The sequence below is a fragment of the Ciona intestinalis genome, chromosome 7, assembly GCF_000224145.3.
Source record: "Ciona intestinalis chromosome 7, KH, whole genome shotgun sequence".
Lineage (NCBI taxonomy): Eukaryota > Metazoa > Chordata > Ascidiacea > Phlebobranchia > Cionidae > Ciona > Ciona intestinalis.
The window spans coordinates 1170532-1192078 of NC_020172.2; the positions used below are offsets into that span (position 1 = coordinate 1170532).

Genomic DNA, 21547 nt, shown 5'->3' on the forward strand with positions numbered 1-21547 from the left:
AGAATTGGAGACTGAGTTATATAGACAGGTATATACCACTATATCTTAAATTTAAAGCATAAAAGTTCTGCCAAACGTAGTATTGTAGCAAGCAATAGAAAGTTAATTTGAAAAATCTTTAATCAAAATACACGACGAACAGGACTTATTTAGAACTGTGTAAAAAAATTCCAAAAAGGGATTAGTTATTTAGACATACTTTCTACTTTTCTACATGTTGTTAGTTGCATACATGAAAGTGCCACACATAAGCATTACACAGCAAAATCCCTAGCAGTGAATATGTAACACTAGAGATTATTAGTCAACAATGGTTACCGAGGTTAAGGGGTTACTTCAGGGCATGCATTGAGTATGTAGATTTCAGTGATAATGCCTGTCGGATTTGCTGTTGTACATACTGGCTGTCGTTCAGTTAAAGGATGTTGGATTTGCAATGCTTGTGTTCTGTACAAACCCATATGCTGTGGAAAAGTAATTTTTGCTTGTTTATGATATAGTAGGGTAGGAGAAGACGGGACCCTTTAGCACATAATATCCAAATATTCTGAACGTGTTTTAAACAATTAACAACGGTCTACACGTAAGTCGTGAATATAGTAGGGTGGGGAAAGATAGGACACCTTTTACTTCTATTTTCTCGTCCCATTTGGTAGTAAACAAAGAACACGCAAAAAAATATAAAATCTATCCTTACGACTCCCATAGATCGTTACTAATTGTTTAAAACACGATTAGGATATTTGGATATTAAGTGCTAAAGATGTCCCATCTTTCCCCACCCTACTATATACAGCTTTATAATTCTTTAAATGTTCTTTGTTTACTACCAAATGGGGCGAGAATAGAATAAAAAGGTGCCCCATCTTCTCCCACCCTATTATATTTAAATTAAGTTTTAAGTAGCGCCCAGTAAACTGATATATAGGACTACAATCATTACGTACTAAATATAGTAGGGTGAGTTAAGATGATTCACGTAATACTAGATGCTGTAAGCTATTACAATAGTAGAAATGTTCCACTGAAACGTCGAATAATTTAAATTTGAAACAAATCAAAAATTTACCAAAATTAGTAACTCAAAAATTACCAAAGTGACACTTTTTATGGCAAACACCTACTTTTGATAACATAAATTTTATCAGCATAGTCAAAGCCATGAACTTACCAGCCACACACCGTTAACAATACACATACGACTTCTATGCATTCTGCTCACAGCTTCACTGTAGTGATCTGCTCTAGCCCGAGTCCATCGTTGCTACATAAATAGAACAATTGAAATGTGACCGCAATGTACAAGCACGTGTATTTTACATACATTGATGTATTTTTGCAAAATTGTGTGAAATACATGTACTTCACGGCTCAACTAAATAGATTAAACAGTTTTTTTTAGAAATCGTATCTTCACAAAGCCCAACGCATTGTTAAAACAGAGATTTTTAAAATTGGAATATATATATAAATATAGTAGGTTGGGATAAGATGGTGTATGTTTTCATTCTCTTTATTTGTCCCATTTGCCAGAAAACAAAGGATATCCAAAGAAAAATAAAAGAGAGCGTTGTAATTGTTAAAACACGTTTAGGAAATATGGGATATTATATGCTAACAGTATACAACCACCTAGCATTTCAAAGCCTTACCTGTGAAAGAATACTTCCAAATGATTTAAACCTAAACTCGTTTGGTTTCCGAACTAATATGTCGTCCATTTTCCCGTAATTTAAACTGTATCTTTTAAACCTGGAAAACATAATATAGTAGGGTGGGAGAAGATGGGAGACCTTTTCGTTTAGTTTTCTCTTTCCATTTGGTAGTAAACAAAGAACATTCAATGAATTATAAAACGCTTACCCTGCTAAATGAACACCGAAATATTGCAATAATTCAAGTAGATATGGTGAAGTCTCGCAAATAGAGAGTGGAACTTTCGGATAGTACGTTAGGAAACCTAAACACATCTCGTTTTCGGTGGCAAGTCCAACCTGCATAGCAACAAAATAACATTTGTCACTTTAACCGCAAACTTTCAGCCATTACTTCTTAGTTGTTTTCTTACCTAAGCAATTAATTACGTTAGACTATTATTTCATGCAAAATTTTCTTGTACTAGCATTCAAGCACCTGTGAAGTAAAATCTACGAAAAATACACTAGTGTTATACTGCCAGGATAAGGTGCTAAAAAATACGGAACAGATATAAAGATCAAGTCCAACAAATTGTGTAATTTAAAAGATATATAGCTGGTTGGGAGAAGATGGGACACATTTGCCATCCTTTTCTTGCCGCGGAATTATAAAACCGTATCCTCACTACTCTCATAGGCCATTGTTAAATGTTTAAAACACGATCGGGATATTTGGATATTATGTGCTAAAGGTGTCCCATCTTCTCCCGCCTTATCATATTTCGCCAATATGACATATAATCTGTTACTGCCAGCAACATGCTTACCGTGGTGTAAGTGCTTCTACCAGAGGAGTCGTAATCACAAACAACTTGCAAGGCATCTCCCTTCCTTATGATAACTTCCTCAGTAAGTGAATGGCCTTCCTGGTAGTCGAAGTCGTACGAATCGTCACGGAGAATATTCGGCAATTCAGTTCCGTTCCTTTATGGATGTAACTTAAACGCTCGTCGCATGAATTATGATTAAATTAGTAAGATATAGTGGGGTGGGGCAAGATGGGACACCTTTAGCACGGAATATCTCAATACCCTGTTTGTGTTTTAAACAATTAATAACGGTGTATGGGAGTCGTGAGAATACGGATTTATAATTCTTTGAATGCTCTTTGTTTCCTATCAAATGCGACGAGAAAATAGAATAAAAAGGTCTCCCATCTTCCCCCACCCTACTATATACAAGTTTCGTGTAAGACGGCTTATGTTTTTATTTTATTTTTATCGTCCCATTTGGTAGTCAACAATAAGTATTTAAAGATTTTGTAACCGAAACCTCACGGTTTTTCTTGGATTTTTTTGTATGTTAAGGACAATCTATATAAAGGGAACAATGGGTTAGAACACAGGTGTCTGGCCCAAGAACACATACGCCCACATTTTGGTATAAGCGACTGTAGTAGAACCTGCATCTCTATAGACTCTAGAGCATCTATTTTTATCGGAGCATAAGTACCACGACGAAAGCAGGCAAGACTGCAGCAAAAAATACTACATAAACATTATACAGAACATTACACAAACCTTAAATGGCGAACCCGCAGTTTTCTTCCAAGTAGATGACTGTGTAAGAACCCACCAACAACCTTAATGTGGTCAACGCCTATTTCGTCCATGACCTGCGCGATGATACGAAACAATGTTCTATAGTGTTTATAAGCACACGTATACGTCTTCCGAGTCAGTTATAAGCTTAGTATTACTGCAGGCACGGCCTACTAGAGCTAGTAGGCCGTGCTGTAGGCTATAATGTAAAGCCAACAGTAACTTATTGTGTTTCAAAAAAGCAGCAAAAATTATATAGTAGGATGAGGGGAGGTGAGACACCTTTAGCACATCGTATCCAAATATCCTAATCGTGTTTTAAACAATTAACAACGGTCCGTGGGAGTCGTCGAGATACGGTTTTATAATTGTTTCAATGTTCTTTGTTTACTACTAAGTGGGGCGTGAAAAAAGAATAAAAAGGTGTTCCATCTTCCCCCACCCTTACTTATACCCTTCGTAAAATGTTATTTGAATAACAATATTGCTGAGTGATGAATCTTGTAATGCGTACATTAATGAATTAGTAATTTGGGGTAAAATAGGACACCTAGTAATTTTATATTCTCGTCCCCTTTGGTAGTAAACAAGGTATATTTGCGGAACTATATAAAACTGTATTCTCATGACTTCCATAGACCGTTACTAATTATAACCATAATCAGAATATTTGGATATAAAGTGCCAAAGATCTTCCCTCACAGCATTATATCTTATATTATATATATTATATGTATTATATATATGCATGACATTTCTCACCGTCTCTAAACACTCAGCTGGGCAATCACCGTAGTGTTTGAAGGAGCTAATCGTTGGTGGAATAATGTTAGAGTAGGAGTTGACGATTTGGCCGATGGTTAAAATACCGACATCGTATTGTCGCAACTCAGGTGTGTAATATATCCTCATGCCAGACTGATCAGATACTCCTGTTAGGGAAAAACTGAGATATTATTTTTAGTATTGTAGGGTGGGGTAAGATGATACCGTTAGAACATTATATATATATCCCATATTTCCTAATCGTGTTTTAACAATTTTCAACGCTCTGTTAAATTCGTGAGGATACTGTTGTATATTTCTTTGAATATCCTTTGTTTTCTGGCAAATCGGACAATTAGAAAGAATGAAAATAATGGACCATCTTATCCCAACCTACTATATATATACATATATTTCATTTAAAAAAATCTTTGTTTTAACAATGCGTCGAGCTTTGCTATAGTGGTGAGGCTACGGTTTTAAAATTCCGTACACTGTTCGTTTACTATCAAATGGGACGACACAAGAAAATGAATACAAAGATCACTTTACAACATAATATAACAAAAGAACACGCCTCGTTAATTACTGAAGGTTACAATATTTTAGCTCTACATGTCTGAAGTAAACAAAAGTTCGTTCTGTAATACTTTTGCAAAAGGTACTTTTCTTATTTAGTATTTTTTGAATGAATAAATGGTTTAATAAAAGTGTAAACTGATATATATAAATATGTGAAATAAACACGCATTATTGTGATTGAAAACCGCATTTAACGTTTTACTTTTTATATTATTAAATACCCTTTTTTCTTTTTTAATAGGAATGCCAAATGGTATAGCATTTCATTTTTTCTTTTTTAACTGTATGGCTATAACTGCATTTTTAACTAGAGCAGTAACATATAATACACCCTGCTATTTTACCATGTAATATATATAGGCCTTACCTGATATAAGGTTTGGATTGTCGTAATGCATTTCAAGCATCGCATAAACTGGCTCACTTGTGTTACCGAGTGGATAGCCGACGTGAGGGGGCAAAATATGAGGCTGAAAAGAAAGGGAAAAAATATTTGATACATATTTCGCAATACTTGATTTCCAAGCAGCCACTTTCATTTGGCGTTTTAAGTCAATTAAAAAGTAACGAGTTTCACGATGATAAAATGGTATGGTGTGTTAAAGTTGGGCCCCGTGGCACATTGGTCTCTTATTAGGAGTTTTAAAAATTATTAAAATATCTGCTTAGAGTCGAAAATAATAAATATCTTATTACCCCGCCCCCCACCGCCCATGCAGCAATAATTTGAACGCAGTCACTGAAGTCAGCTGGGGAAGTCAATCGATAACACTCATGGTTGGTGTTCAGCAAAGTAACATCCTAAAAATATATTTAATGATTTTTTGAAAAAATGTAAAAAATTTTTGTAGTGAAAAATGTAAAAATGTAAAATTCCACTGCAATGGAAAATTATTCGACCATGCCTTTCATAGTTATTACTCAAAATATGCATTTTGTATTGTCAGTTGGGATAAGATGACGTTTTTATTCTCGTTTATCCTCCCATTTGGTAGTATTAAGATTTTTACAGATTTAGATAACCCCCCATGCTTACGACTTTAAAACAGCGTTGTTAATTGTTTAAAAACAATTATGAAACATGTGATATTATGTGCTAACGGTATTTAGCGTATACAATACAATATACTGATGAAAATGATGAGTTTAAATAAACTTCGCAAAATTAGACAAAGTATTAAACAGGCGTTTTATGTCATGCATTGGTTAAAAATAAAACGAAAATCAGCAAAAAAATGATTTAAAGAACGTTTCGGCATATATATACCTTTTAAAATTGGACCTAATATACCTTTTCGTTTTTCGTGCACAAGTGCAGAAGCATGTGGTGAACAAATCGTTCATTGCCAGGTTGAATTAAAGGTTCAAACTAAAACAAAGGTGTACTTTTAGAACTATATATAGCGATTACATGGGCAATGATATAGTAGGGTGGGGGAAGATGGGACACCTTAAGCACATAATACCCAAATATTTTGGTCGTGTTTTAAACATTTAACAACGGTCTGTGAAAGTCGTGGGGATGCAGTTTATTAATTCTTTGAATGTTCTTTGTTTACTAGCAAATGGGACGAGAAAATAGAATGAAAGTGTGTCCCATCTTCCCCCACCCTACTATATAGACTATATAGTCCACTGAAAAAATAAAAATTTAATAATAAAAAATCTTACGTTTATGATGTGCAAATTTTGTTTTGTTTTATACAAAACTGCTCTACATACATTCATCAACAGTAACAATATTTGTAATCTGTAGTAAAATCTTACTTTAATAACATGGTGTTTCGTCGGTAGAGTAGGTAGTCTAACCAACATACAATTATAGTAAGTTTTCCTTGCGGGAATCGCAGAAACATTATTTAAAATATCGAACGAAGAATGAGTTTCTGATGGGACTAGTGGTGTAACAAAGCGAGGACCTTCAAGTAAAATCATGCTTCGAACACCTGGTGTGTAAAAAGTACATTTTTGAATGTATAATATATATATATATATATATATATATATATATATATAGTAGGGTGGGGAAGATGGGACACCTACTAAATCTATTTTCTCGTCCTATTTGGTAGTAAACAAAGAACATTCAAAGAATTATAAAACCGTATCCTTGCGACTCCCATAGGTCAATGTTAATTGTTTATAACACGATCAGGATATTTGGTTATTATGTGCTGAAGGTGTCCCGTCTTCCCCTACCCTACTATATGTTGTTTCTACCAGACATATTATTAGGTCTGAAAGACAAGTTTTTGGTATTTTTATTCGTGATATTAAGTGACAGACTTTTTGTTTCCCACGTTTAAGTGCCATCTTGCCCCACAGTGGTATATCGGTTTGAACGCTGAATATTAGATATGTTGCTTAAAGTATAAGGTAAAGTTTGGATTAAAACCATATAACAATTGTAGTATAGGGTGAAAAAGGGGACACCTTTAGCACACAATATCTTGAACGTGTTTCAAATAATTAACTACAGTCTATGGAAGTCATGAGGATACGGTTTATTAATTCTTTGAATGTTTTTTGTTTACTATCAAACGAGGCAAGAAAATAGAATAAAAAGGTGTCCCATCTTTTGCACACTACTATATAATTACTTTCCATTTAAATCAAACACCCTAAAAGCCACCAGTCTAGTTGCGCTTTAAATACATTAATACAGAACTGCCATACAAAGGCACGAAACAAAGGGCCTTTCATATACAAGAAATCGACATTACGCATATTTCAATGCAATAACGTTAGGAGAGATAATTTCCCTTCAAAATGGCGAAAAAAACAAAACGAGACGTTTAGTCTATTGTTGGGGCAGAGAACTGATTTCTACGAACGTCATTACATCATCGACGCTTAGTGCGAGACTTGGCCAATTTCTCCTTTGTAGCTGCCGCGAACAAGCGCGGACCGTTAAAACTAATTCCCGTTTCGCTTTGAAGTGGTTATCGCAAATCAGCCGACATTACTTGCAAAGCAAAACCAACAATCGCAGTTTTGTTCTACACAGTGTCGTCGACCAACCGCCCCCGCTTGATCTACGTAATTCGGGGAGGGGGGCGCGTGCCAATAATGCTATGGTGACGTAGGTTCCCATAAGCTCACCTTTGTTCATTCTGTGATAGTTGATAGGGGTGAGATCATCATCGGTTGGGTCGGCAGCCCCGAAAGCGTAAATTACTTTCATTGTGTTTTTCTGGGGATTTGAAACAAATAAACTTCCTTTTTAATATTGTGAAATGATTTTTTTAACATAAGAGCATAAGTACAGTAGGGTGAGAGAAGACGGGACACCTTTTACCTCTATTTACTCGCCCCGTTTAGTAGTAAACAAAGAACATTCAAGAAAATATAAAACTACATGCCCACGACTCCCATTGACCGTTAGTAATTGTTTAAAACACGATCAGGATATTTAGATATTATGTGCTAAAGGTGTCCCATCTTCCCCAACCCTACTATATTAATAGTTTAGCAGGTAGTACTATGGGATAAGATGGATATTTCTTAATTGAATTTTTAATAGTTAACAAGCTCCGTTTGGAGTAATGAGGATACGGCGATTACTACCAAATCCGGGACCAAATAAAATGGGAATGAAAACAGAGACCATCTTACCCCGACCTGCTATATAAAAAAGATACATGTATCTGCTATCAGTCTTACGGTGATTTGTCTGTCGTTTTCGTCACATGTTCTCAACGGTCTTACAAATTTCAACATAGTCCAACCGTTGCACTCAGCGCCGGTGAGAAGTTCCACATTCTGTTGGTCGTCCCGTGGTGGGAAAGTGTTTCCGACTCCATGTCTATCCTATTAAAACAGATGGGATACGTTTAAAATGACCAAAATATGGAAACAGTAAAATGCAATATACTGATTATACGTGCAGGCTGAGATAAATAGCCTCAACGACAGTGCCCTCGCTTATAAGTTACTACATGGAATGGTTTGTAAATGACTGTTTTCTGTATGGCGGACAATTTAGACAACCCATATGGGGTAATTCAAGTTGGAGCAATTGCAAATAAGTGTCTTGACCAAGGACACGTACGTCTAAAGTAACGGCAATAGTCGGACTGCGGTTACAATTACTGTTATACAAATGACATATAGTAGGGTGGAGGAAGATGGGTCACATTATAACTCTATTTTTTTTCACGACTCCCATAGACTGTTCTTAATTGTTTAAAACACGATCAGGATATTCGGATATTATGTGCTAAGAGTGTCCCATTTTCCGTGGGGTGGGGGAAGATGGGACACCTTCGACACATGATATTCGAATATCCTGATCGAGTTTTAAACAATTAACAGCGGCCTATGGGAGTCGTGAGGATACGGTTTAATAATTCGTTGAATTTGTTTACTACCAAATGGGACGAGAAAATAAAAAGAAAGGGTGTCTCATCTTTATCCACCCTACTATATATACTTTACAATGCATTAACTTACAGATATAACTGCATTCCCATTCTTGACCCAACCCACAATAATATCGGCGCCCCGCATGCCCCCGGTCGGGCTGAAACCAATTCCTATCCATCCGGTAGTTTGACCATGCAACTGGAAAACATTAAAAACATATATAGGTAATTAGGTCGACAATTAAGCTTTACTATGATGAAATTGTTTACTTGAATGGATTGTGCATAGGATTTTGGGGTAAAATGGGAAAACGTTAGCACGTTGTGTCCCATGTTTCCTAATCTTGTTTTTAACAAATAACAACGATATTTGAGAGTAAGGATATGGTTATATAGTGGGGTGGGGAAAGATGGGACACCTTTAGCACAAAATATATAAATATCCTGATCGTGTTTTAAACAATTAACAACGGTCTATGAAAGTCGCGAGGACAAGGTTTTTTGTTCGCTATCAAAATGTACAGGAAAATGGAATAAAAAGGTGTCCCATCTTTCCCCATTCTATTACATAATTTTGAAAATATTCGTTGTTTACATCCAAATAGAACAATAAGTACAGTGAAAACATGTACCATCTTACCCCAATCTTTTACATATATTTAGAGATTTACTGCTAAACACCCCAAATAAAACGAAAAAATATTAAAACTAATTTAAATAGTTTTGCAATTTACCTCGAATGTAATATGCGTGTCAGTATATTTCCAATACAGCTTCACATTCCCGACGCCGTCTAGATCAAAAAATCGTTCGTAGGCCTGGGTGGGGTCTATATTGCATCGAACCAACTTCAACAGTAGCAATTGAGCACATACTAACAAAGAAAACGTCAAATGCATCATTGCTTAGCAGTAATACAGCTTTAAAATCTGTAATTGCTTGAAAATGTACTATGTTATATAGTTTAGAATATAGAAAATAACATTACATAAATAAAGGTTATGGCTTTTTTAATACCCGTTAAATATTAGTGCCTAATAACACATCCTAAAACACATAGTCTATCCACGCTCTTTAACGGCATATATAAACTGTAGAATCGCATACGAAGCATTTTTATAGCTGCAAAAATGGGCTATCAAGTTACCTTTTTCCCTTTCGTGAGCAACCGAGAAAATAGGGTAGGCCTATTTAATAAAGGAATTTAGGTAATGACCCACCAGTAACATTTACCGAGGTAAAACTCGTAAATTAAAAATCTTATTCCAAATTTAATACAGAATATTTTATTACGAATTTCCACGAACCTTTCGGGTGGGAGACTCGTCGCAATTATGTGGATTATACAATTAGTGGCATTTCATTATGCGGTCAGTAACTTCTTCAATGTTGAAGGTATTCTGTATGTCTAACTAAACGACACATGAAAAATTGCCCAGTTTGTAATATCGGTTGCATACCTGGAAGTTTAGAAACAAAGGTTTTAACTTTAGACGTACTTTACATATGCGAGAGCTTGTGTTTTGCAACAAGCCATTGTAAGGATATGTGTCTATTAAAAGTCGAGTCCTTATAAAATACAATACCATCATCTTAACTCTTAAGTAATTGTATTAATATGAACAAATTACCGATTATAACTAAGTACGTTAATTGTGTCATGAACTTCACTGTGTATTACATCACAAAAATACCTGCAGCCAAAGTGTGCGCAATATTTGACATAAAAAAAAACATTCGTTGATGTTACTATGAAACAACTACAGTTTCTTGGTCCGATTTACAGCATTTTAAAAAGCTTAATATAAGAACGTAAATGCCACCAGCGAAAGTGCACACAAAAGCGTATAAGAAAACATCTTCAAAACGTCCGTGTGCGTCCACCAGAGAACCTGATAAAACAAGAGTTAGGTAAAATGGATAAGGTTTTACCGAAAGGTTAGTCGATACTTACCAGCAAATGGAACGCCGATCAAAGTAGAAACACCACCAACTGTAAAGAAAGCACCGTAATATCTCTCCAGGTTTTGTTTGCCTACCAGCAGCGGCATGGCAATCATAGTGGCAGTACATGCAGACCCGTATAAGCAACCGTACAGTGAAGTATAAAGCACCAAACAGAAGAAACTTGAACAGTGGACCAATAAAAGCTGAGCCGCCGAAAATAAAATCATTAGAAATGCTACAAGAGATAGAATGTGCTTCTTGCACAAGTCGCTTTTGGTAAGTATCGCCCCAGCAAGAGGTCGGCAAAAAATGTCTCCGACCGAAATCAGCGACAGAAAGAGCGCGCAGTCTGATTCCGAATAGTTTTTCGATTCGGCAAACGGCACGATGTAGACGTTTGGTACAAATGCAGCAAGTGCGAACAAAACGTTAAAAAACAAGAACAACAGTGCCAACCAATACTTTTTTAAAGCCGCAAAAACTCTGCTTCCATTGGAGACTCGCTCATGCGCTTCTTTCACTGCTGTCTCTACTTTTGCAATCGCTATGGGGCGCACTAGAGCACCGAACGAGCTAAAATTCAAACTTATGCCAGCAAGAATAAGCAACCCCCCACGCCACCCGTATTCTGACAACAAGAACTTGTTGAAGTAAGGAACGAAAGTCGCTCCGATTGGCGAACCGGTAAGAACAATACCATTTGCTAAAGGCATCAAAGTACTGAAGTAGATAACAGTGTGGGAAGACGAGGCAATAAATGCACTGCCGCAAGCAAGACCTACAAAAGAAGCGAGTTTAAGTGTATAATCAACGTATATATATATATATATATATATATATATATGTATGTGTGTGTGTGTTGTACTATGGTAGAATGGATATTGTTAGCACATAATATAGTATGGTGGGGTAGGATGGAACACCTTAAGCACATAATATCCAAATACTCTGATCGTGCTATAAACAATTACCCACGGTCTCTGCGAATCGTAAGGATGCGGTTTTATAAATTTTTGAATGTTTTTGTTTACTACCTAACGGGACAAGAAAATAGGATGAAATGGTTTTCCAACTTCCCCCGCCCTACCATATGAATAAATGTATTGTAAACATACCACTTAACACTGAGCCGATGTACATAAACCCTATACTTGGACTGAATGCACACATGGTAAGGCCGCCACATGAAACCACCCCGCACAAAAGAAGGATCTTCCGCACGTCCAAAATCTCAATTAAAACTCCAACGACGAGACCTGTTTTGTGAAAATAAGCATTGAAAACATTATAACTATTGCATTATTTTTGAGTATTAGTCATGATAATTCTGGTATGAAAAAGCATATTCACTATAGCGACCACAAGTAACAATTGGTTGGGTTTCCGTTGTATCAACACACCTATATGCAAACAACATCCATTCAATACACGAACCTGCAAAGCCCATACAGGCAAAGAAGAGAGACAATACCAATGACACTTCACTGTTGCTGGCGTTAAATTCTTCTTTGATTCCAGTGAAAAACATGCCAAGTCCTTTGCCCACAGCGAAGGCTATAGCGTCGACACAGAAAGAAGCGAATACCACCACCCAACCCCAACCTCCATTCGGAGGCTTTTTCAGTTTAGTCTCATTCTTCAGCGTACACCTAACCATAATATAAAACCTATGTTTGTATCCCTGTGTAAAAACAATCTTGGTTAGTAGGATACAGAACCAATGCAGTTCTAAATATATGTGACTATGTTGTAACAATGAACCACAAGTTAAATCCAGTTGTAGGCTGTGGTTTACTAAAAAAACAAAGCATCTGAAATTCTAAACTCACATAATATAACTTGCTTTACCAATCTCTTTGCTATAACATCTTTTTAACACAATCACAAACACACTGCAGAAATGTACAACAATTAATCATCAGAGGAAAAAAAAAATTCGAAAAATTAGAGGCAATCAGCATTTTACTACAAATTCCAAGACGATTTACTGAACTGGCGCAATTACAGAATAAATCCAACGGAGCGCTAATAGCAAACTACTTTTTACGTATAGCTTTTTCTTGTAGTCCTCTACCGCAACATGTGCGGCTTTATAATACACCTGGCGGCCTTAACTGGATGCTGCTTGGTTGGATAACGCCAACTTCTTTACATTATATTTGGTAAAATCATTTTTCAAGCCTACACGTTATAAAGTGACAGCCGTTTTGACTTTCTTTAAGCTATGCTATGGCCTATACTTTGGTATTGCATAAACTGGTAAAGGTCACGACAATACAAATAAATGACCACGTACAATATGCACATACTATGTTCCACGTACATGTGCTGTTGGTAATGTATCTGCACACTAACAACACTAAGTCTACGATTTCCTCGTTTTAAATAAAGCTTATATAGCCTGCGTAGACAGCAGCTGATTTAAAACATTTCCTGTAGCGCTCTCACTGTACCCCGTATTGTCACCAGACAATTAGTACACTGGTGTTTTGTCACTGTTTATTCACCAAGTAACCTATACTGGAATCGTGAAAACTGTCTGTAGTTCGCAATGACACTGCATAAAGCTACATATGCGAAGACTATATTGCGCTGACGCGTTCTGAAATCTTGCAATAAAGATATTAAACCTTGGGAATCCTGCTAAAGAGAAATACACCTTTCAGTTTCAAACTAATTATATCGCCCGCTTTCGGGTGTAGTATTTCAAAATGTTTGCATGGAAAACGTATACAAAAGTGTACTTTTAAACTTTAATAAAGCTGCGACGTATTTTCTATTCCAAAACAGTGACATTATTTCAAGTCCTGACACAATAAAATGGGCTGTCCAGTAACGGCTATAGTTATCGTAGTTGTTAATGCCATCGTTAAAAGTTAATATTTTACCACTGGTCACGGGAGATCATACAGTGAAGAGAATGTTATACACGCATATTACCGAAGCAATGTAATTGTTCACCGAAGCGTCATCGGGTGCTGTCCCTGGGACGCGATACAAGTATCGTGTTGAACACAAATCGATTCACTGGCATTTAACCATCGTACCGTTGCTAGACGTGTGTTTAGTTTAGTTTGAGCTAATACAAAGTCACTGAATTAAAAAAACGTTTGTTAAGCTTGTTCTTAAACTCGTTTTACTTTTAGAGTGGAATCAGCGTTCAGTTATTTTTTTTTGATTTTAAAATTGTTGATTGAAAGCTGCATTTAAAGTGAATTTTGCAAAGTAGAAGTTTCGGAACTAGAGAAATTATTAAGGTAAGTTATTCTTTGACCATATTAGCGCAAGTGTTCATTATTTTCGTTAATGTTAGTAGTCGCGCATTGATAAATAAGAAATTGTATTCTTCGACATACTGGTTGAAATACTCTTTAGAATAAAGTTGTTTAATCTCCGAAAATAAACAAATTCAAAACGACCATCGTATTCGGTTGTTTTACAGACTGGTGCAACACAGGAACATGGCCAAAGCGAATGGCAAATCCCTGGTTACAGCAGGTATGAACCGCAGTAATCTATTATATATAGGGTGGGGAACACGGGACTCGGGGTACAGGACTGGACATTTTATTTAAATTCCCTTTACGGTAACCCATTTGATGATAGACGAAACAGAATGTTACAGTATTGTTTATCATTTTCCTCATTATTTAACAAAATGCGCGGAAAAGGCGGTTACTGTTGTTAAGTATTCAAATTCGCTGTTGAACGAATACAACACTTTTTAAAGGTGGAAAGGCATAATTTTGTCTCATAAAATTAGCTTAAGTTCTGTGAAAAATTAGATATGCACATAATAAAAAAGGGCAGCAATTTTTGTTAACAAAGTTGCGGGGTTATGGTTAAACAATTCTGTAAATACTGTTTGATTACTATATAGTAGGGTGGGGTAAGATGGAACACCTTTAGCACATAATATTCAAACAACCTGATGGTATATTACGCAATTAACAATGATCTATTGGAGTCGTAAGGATGTAGTTATATAATTCTTTAAATTATCTTTTTTTACTACCAAATGAGAGGATAAAATAGAATGAAAATGTGTCCCATATCCCCCATCCTACTATACCAAATGGGACGAGAACAGAGAATGAACACACGTCCGATCCTACCTCTTCCTAATATAACTTGAAGGGTTATTAGTCAGTTTAACACGGCAAATACACACGATTGCGGTATAAGGTATTTGTATTATGTGGCAGTGTATTGTTTGACGATTGTTAGGTCACGTATGTGCGTGCGTAAACTGTAGAATCTCAATTGCTGCGTCGTTTTTATTAGTTAACTACTCAGTATTAGTATCGTATTACATGTCTCGTGTCTCGTGTGGGATTTCCTGCAGACACGCAATAGTGATAATAACATTTTTTTTTACTAAACTTCCACGTCACGTTTGGTAAGCTATAAAAATGAATGTTCAAGTGTTTTAACTTAAGAGCTATCCGCGAAACCTCTATTATATGACATATATTCTAGTAAGCACTTTTCAGTGCTATCTATAATTGGGAGTTAAATTTCTCGTGGTTTGTGAGAGGTATTATCGACTTACACTGTGCGAGTTTTAGTCGCCAACAATGATAATTTAAGGGACCAAACATTCGCTGTTTAATAAAGCAGTCTGAACGAGTCCGAACAGTCTATAAGCGTTCAGTCTAAGCGGACACAACATCGGAATTCAATATACAACATAGACCATAGCAACAAAAGCAGTAACCAAATAACGCCGCATATCGTATTAGCTTACCTTATTGCTTTATGTCAAATACACACACGCGATTTCGTTTTAAAAAGCACAAGTACACACACATCATGTTTGTCTAGCGCGTGAAATTCAATATAAGATTTAAAGAGCTTCGTATTGTACACACGTCATGTTGAGTTTTCAACTTCGTCGGTCGCTCGCAGGTGTATTGTTTTAGGGGGAACACAAACATAAATGTATTACCGCGATTTGGTCAAACACAATAGTTTTAAAACAATGGAAAAGTTACAAACTGATAACCACACAACATAGACTTATATGAACACACCGCCGCACCATGTTAATTGCTTTTTCATAAACGCAGAATCAACCATATCCTCTTCTGGTCTTGAAGACGCTGATATTTCATTCTTCAGCACAAATATTGAAAACGACTTTTCACAGAAGATCCTCCAAGAACTAAAGAAAGAATACACAGTGATTGATCAAACAACACCAGTACCTTGTGGACGTTTGTCATTGAGCAATTTTGCTTCTATTGCAAATCATGGAACATACAAGTATGTCTGCTAAATCTGCTGTAGGAAATAAATAATCTTCATGGGTACATGGGCTGGAGCCAAATAAATTGACGTTTTTTTAAGGTTCTGCAATAAGAATGTAACAATTCAAACACTTTTTACCATTGGGTCACAAACCAGTGTATATTTCCCTGACTGGGATAACTTCACAAGAAGCACATTACAAAGATCAAACTGTTTTTCAGGTTGTTTCTGTTTGCATTTAGTACAGAACAAACAAAAAATGAGAACTATGGAAAGATGGTACATGTTGTTACTTCTATGAAACAAAATAAAAGCTCCAACGTCCTTGTTCTCAATCAAAATTTGCAAGAAAAACACCTCAAAGATTTTAAGCAAAAACAAGTCCAGGTGGTGGATGTAAAATTGGACACCATTGAAGGGCTGATTAGAAAAATATTCCAGTTCCTTGAAACTACAGTAAATCAGAACAGAGGTATGGTATAAATGAATGAACGTTATTTATTTATAATCGCATGGGAGGGCAATGACAGACGTTATAGCACAAATGTTCTGTTTCCTACACCTCTACCTGCCTATAGGTTACTATGTAAGTAACTTTGCCGGACACATGTACACATTGGTAGCAATGTAAAGCCTCGAACCCATAGACTCTCGGCTAGAGTTATGCACACTAATGACTTTGCCACAGCACCAGTTACAAACAGTAATGTTAGCTGATAGTAATAGATCACATAAAAAAATATCATACTGCAATAAACTTATTATTACTTCATTTGGATACTAGCTGTTTCTACATTTAGTTAAATGAATGAATGTTTTTATACTGCGTGACCGGACAGTCTTTTTTACACGGTGTTCTGTTTCAACAGTTTCATACACCTTGTGCAAGCTTACGAGTAACCATGTATGTTACTTTGTGTGTGATTTTTTTTGTTTTGATCTTTTTTATTTATGGCTCGTAATTTGGACAACCCATTAGTGACTACTGGATTGAAGCAATTACCAATAAGTGTCTTGTTGAAGGACGCATACGCCCACAACAATAGTAGCAGCGAGGTCACATTAACCCTGCCAGAGCTTAGTTAATTTATTACGGTCAACTAAACTTAGTTTTTCTTATAGAAAGAACGAGCCCTGATTTAAGAAATGATGACTCCATGAATATACTCTCAACTCTTGACCATTTTAACAAGAAAAGAGCTTATTTTCTTGTCTTGGGGCCTGTGACTAATGGAGAAGACTATATGAAAGAGTTGTCTAAGTTTCCATGGTTACGGGTGTTTGACTTTGACCCATTAAGTAGAATGTCTGGTGTATTAAGTTGTACAGAGCAAGCAATCAAACTGCATAGAGATCTGACAATATCTGAACATACAGACAGCACCATTGATTTAAATCAAAAATCAACCAACTGGTCGTTTATGAGGGGTTACGCAAATCGTCCAGATACATATTTCAGTGATAGTCCTGTACAGTGGTGTAGCAAAGCTGAAAATATTAAGCCCTGGAAAAAATTATGTGGAGAAATATTTTCCTTCTGTGAATGTAACACACCTCCAACAGTCCTTGTGTTATGGCATTCACTGAAGGAACAGAAATATTTGCACAAATTTCTATCCACTCTGTTTTTCCGTGCAGATGATGCTGACATGCGAAACCGGTTGAAACTGGTATTGTGTCTTAGTGAAGAACCGGATGAGCACTTACAGTCCTTGCTTGTAGAGTACAACTTTGAAAAAGCTGTGCGAATGTGGTCTTTCTCCGAAGTCTGCAAATCTTTAAAAACTTGCCCTTCATTAGAACAGGTAGAATCACAACACAGATTGCCGTGCTTTCAAGAAACAAATAAAAGTGAACCAACAGTCTCCATTAATACCGAAAAGATGCAATGGCTGTCAGTGTACTGTGATGTGTTAAGTCTGCAAGAAAAGAAATCTGATACAAAGAAACCAGACGACAAAGGGGAAGCTTTTCTTAAAGGTGGGGAAATAACCTGGGATCAACTCGGTAAATATGATGCCACAAGATCTATATTGGATGATGCAAAAAACAAAATTTTAAATCAGGCACTCAAGAAAGGCACATCCCAAATAGTTAACATATACCACACCCCGGGTGCTGGAGGAACAACCTTTTCTAAGCAACTCTTGTGGTCTTTGCATGAACATATTCCATGCATATACATTAACTCAAATACTTTCCCTGTGCCAGCAATATACGAAAGAATTCATTTTTTAAGAGATATAACAGTATTACCGGTAGTGGTGCTTATAGATGGTAAGAGTGAATATGAGTTAAGGTCACTGTTGGATCATGCACATTCTAGCAAAATCATTGTTCTGCATGTTCAGAGGTGTAATGAAAAACCACCAAAGAATGTGTTGATTCATTTACCTGATGAAGTAAAAAAAGTAGAGTCGGAAAATCTTTACAAAGTGTTTTCGAATGTGTGCCTTAGTCAGCAAACAAAACCGCTCCAAACATTAGCAAGAAAGGTTGAAAATGGTGGAACATGTTATATGTATGAGTTTGGCTTAACTTCCTTCCAGCATGAATTTCATGGCCTGAAAAGTTTTGTGCAAGGGCGTCTAGAACTGGAACTAGGAACAGAAAAACTGGAAGGATGGAAAAGTATTCTTGCATTTCTCTCTCTCGCCCACTATTATGGACAACGTGGAATTCCACCCGACTTTTTCACGAAAATCCTTGGCATTAACCCAAACGATGTGGTTACCATTGATGATCTTCCCAGTCAAGCACAAGTTTTTATCTTAGAAACAAAAGAAAATACCTGGAAAATTAACTACTTTGTTTTGGCAAAAGAGATTTTGGAACAACTTGCAACAAGAAATTACAAGAAAAAATCAAAGCAGCAACACGTAGGCTTAAGTAAAGAAGCCAAAAGAAATATACATGAAATTGCACTTGAATTCATACAAGCTGTAAAAGCCAGAGTTTCAAACTTGGATAAGGATATTGAAAACATCATTACTGCTCTATTTTTTGAGAGAGATTACCAGCTTGTTGATGATAAAGATGTACTCGTAAAAAGAAAAACATTTTCCAGGCTGTTGGAAGACATGACTGAATCAGACAAAAAATTGAAGGTTCTTCAACTGCTGGTCGACTCATTTCCACAGAATTATGAATTCCGTGCACACCTTGGAAGGTTTTATGGATCAAGTTATGGTAGGAACTATGGTGAAGCTGAAACAGAATTAAAAACCGCACTTGAGTTGGTTCATAAGGAAATGAAGAATTCTCCATCTCCATCAAAATTTCATCAAGCTGTTAGCAGATTCGAAAACATGCTGGGGTGTGTGTTTGTCCGAAAGCTTGAGAATAAGCTTGGAATGCTTGGGGGTTACAAACCACATGAAGTGCATAGGTTAAGTACATTTGTGAATGAAATTTTTTCAACAGCAGAATCAGCAATTTTACACTTCGAAGCAAATGTAAGATTAAGTTTTGGTTATAAAAAGACATATGGATACATTGGTGAACTGAAAGCACGCCTACATGTTGTGGAGTTTTTGTATAAAACTGGTATTTGCAGGTGGGAAGACATTTTAGGTCAGGAAGATCTGCATCAGGACAAACATTCAGACTTTCTCACAAGAAGCCTTCCAATTTGTGACACACTCTTGGTGGAATGTGCAGAGGTTGATGCACAGGCAAATGCCATGAAGCTTCCTGATTTTGCAACTTGCCTAAATCTCTTTAACACATTCTACAAAAGTCCAAATGCTGCACTAAATGAGTGGAAAGGAGTTAATACGACCTTGTCCCGCAGATGCCAAATTTCTGTAATTAAGTTGAAGCATGGTGCAGTTCAAGGAGCAGTTAATTCTATTGAACTTGTAAAGGACAAAAAAGATCTTGTAAAGATAATTCAACTACATGAAGAAACGTTTGATTCTGAAATGAGTTTGTCACTTAAAGATGGAGGTATCAGACTGTCACCGAATATTCTTGAGTGGCTACATGCAATACGCTGCAATTTAGTTGAAAAAGAATATGAGCTGACTGAGGTACTACGACAAGTTAAAATGTGGAATGAGCGCAATGAGCAAGATGTGCTTTCATCCTACTACTTACGCACTCTCTACTTTTTACTTGCACTTACATCGCCAGGAAAAAAGATGGCCAAAACGTACACAAATCAACTGAAAGCACTTATTCAGGAAGACCTGTCGAACTTAGTGTCACAGTTTCCAGTCCATGCCCTAGAATGGATATCCTCAACCTCAAGTATGGGAATTAAGAGGCTTGTACACAAATCTAAACTTGGTTCGTGGAACAGTACAGATCGGTTCTTTGAAGACAAAAGAAAGCACATGCTTTTAAAGGGTTTTACTGGCACCATTGTTAAATCCGATCAGCCATACTATGGTAGAATTCAGGTGGACAGCTTGTGTGACTTGACTTTATATTTTGCCCCAAACCTTTCAGGATTTTTTGGCAAACGATACACGGAACAAAAACTAAGGGTAGAATTTTTTATCGGTTTCAATGTGGTGCATGGAGCAGAAGCTCACTATGTTAAAGAATTGAAAACAGACACCTGCCCAACTTGCAAATCTCGATATGAAGTAACAACCTTATTATCAAGAACAATTTGCCATAAATGTAAAGCAGTCATTACAGAGCGTCAGTTTACTGTTTCCTGAGGAGTTTTTAAATTTAATACAAAAATCTTACCACCTGATTAAGGAAGTAATAATTGTAAAAGAACAGACTTATATCTTCAGTGACCCCCCATTGTACAGATGGTGTAATATTGTTTAATTAAATGTTGTTTATTTTTTACCTTGTATTGTCTGTAGGGTGTAACATTCACACCTTTCATCAAAAACGTTATTTCTTTTTATGTTTTATCAATAAATGTGTTTTAACAACTGATTATTTTACTCTTACTACCTGTCTTTTCTCTCTTTCCCAGTTTTTGTTATCGTGACTGAAGCGACAAATTAAATTTCATTTATTTGTTGTTGATTAACAAACACTTCTTTACGAAGTAATCTGCTCTTATTAATTATTTGCTGCCTGCATTAAGTAAGTTAACCAGTCATGCACTTGCCCTTGTTTTACTATTTCCAGTTCTTATCACCATAATGACTAAGTTTTACTCTTTCTATTGTAATTAAAGAGATGAATCAAAATTTATGTTATAATTAAAAAATGCATACAATGCTGTAAATATAGTTAGTAGATATTTTAATAGCATCCATACAATAAAGTGTAAAGTTCAAAAAAAACGAATGTTATCGAATATACAATTCTTACCTGTGCATCATATATATCAAGTCTCATATTTGCCATGGCATTCTTGACATTGCTTGTGCAATGTTACACTTCTTAAATGTAAACCATTTATTAATACAGATTTCTACAGTTTTTT

General features: G+C 36.1%; 3 protein-coding genes across 3 annotated transcripts; 1 reads left to right on the plus strand and 2 right to left on the minus strand.

The window, feature by feature from the left end:
* Nucleotides 1-99: 99 nt before the first annotated feature.
* LOC100181051 (DBH-like monooxygenase protein 1 homolog) lies at nucleotides 100-10282 on the minus strand. The gene is made up of 15 exons (XM_018812362.2): nucleotides 9684-10282; nucleotides 9038-9148; nucleotides 8249-8395; nucleotides 7688-7778; nucleotides 6353-6531; nucleotides 5877-5954; nucleotides 5282-5386; nucleotides 4953-5055; nucleotides 4001-4170; nucleotides 3218-3312; nucleotides 2465-2621; nucleotides 1864-1994; nucleotides 1653-1752; nucleotides 1172-1264; nucleotides 100-464 (listed from the first exon to the last, which is right to left on the minus strand). Exons 1-15 carry the CDS (start codon nucleotides 9849-9851, stop codon nucleotides 324-326), a joined length of 1869 nt encoding a protein of 622 aa, XP_018667907.1. The 5' UTR covers nucleotides 9852-10282; the 3' UTR covers nucleotides 100-323.
* A 260-nt stretch (nucleotides 10283-10542) lies between these two features.
* Nucleotides 10543-21542, minus strand: LOC100178687 (monocarboxylate transporter 2). Its single transcript, XM_002129808.5, has 5 exons — nucleotides 21433-21542; nucleotides 12331-12577; nucleotides 12012-12152; nucleotides 10904-11674; nucleotides 10543-10841 (listed from the first exon to the last, which is right to left on the minus strand). The coding sequence occupies exons 1-5, from the start codon at nucleotides 21466-21468 to the stop codon at nucleotides 10699-10701; spliced, it is 1338 nt and encodes a 445-aa protein (XP_002129844.2). The 5' UTR covers nucleotides 21469-21542; the 3' UTR covers nucleotides 10543-10698.
* Nucleotides 14044-20916, plus strand: LOC100176364. The gene is made up of 5 exons (XM_002124184.3): nucleotides 14044-14153; nucleotides 14339-14394; nucleotides 15966-16161; nucleotides 16368-16618; nucleotides 17269-20916. Exons 2-5 carry the CDS (start codon nucleotides 14358-14360, stop codon nucleotides 20814-20816), a joined length of 4032 nt encoding a protein of 1343 aa, XP_002124220.1. The 5' UTR covers nucleotides 14044-14153; nucleotides 14339-14357; the 3' UTR covers nucleotides 20817-20916.
* Nucleotides 21543-21547: the final 5 nt, after the last annotated feature.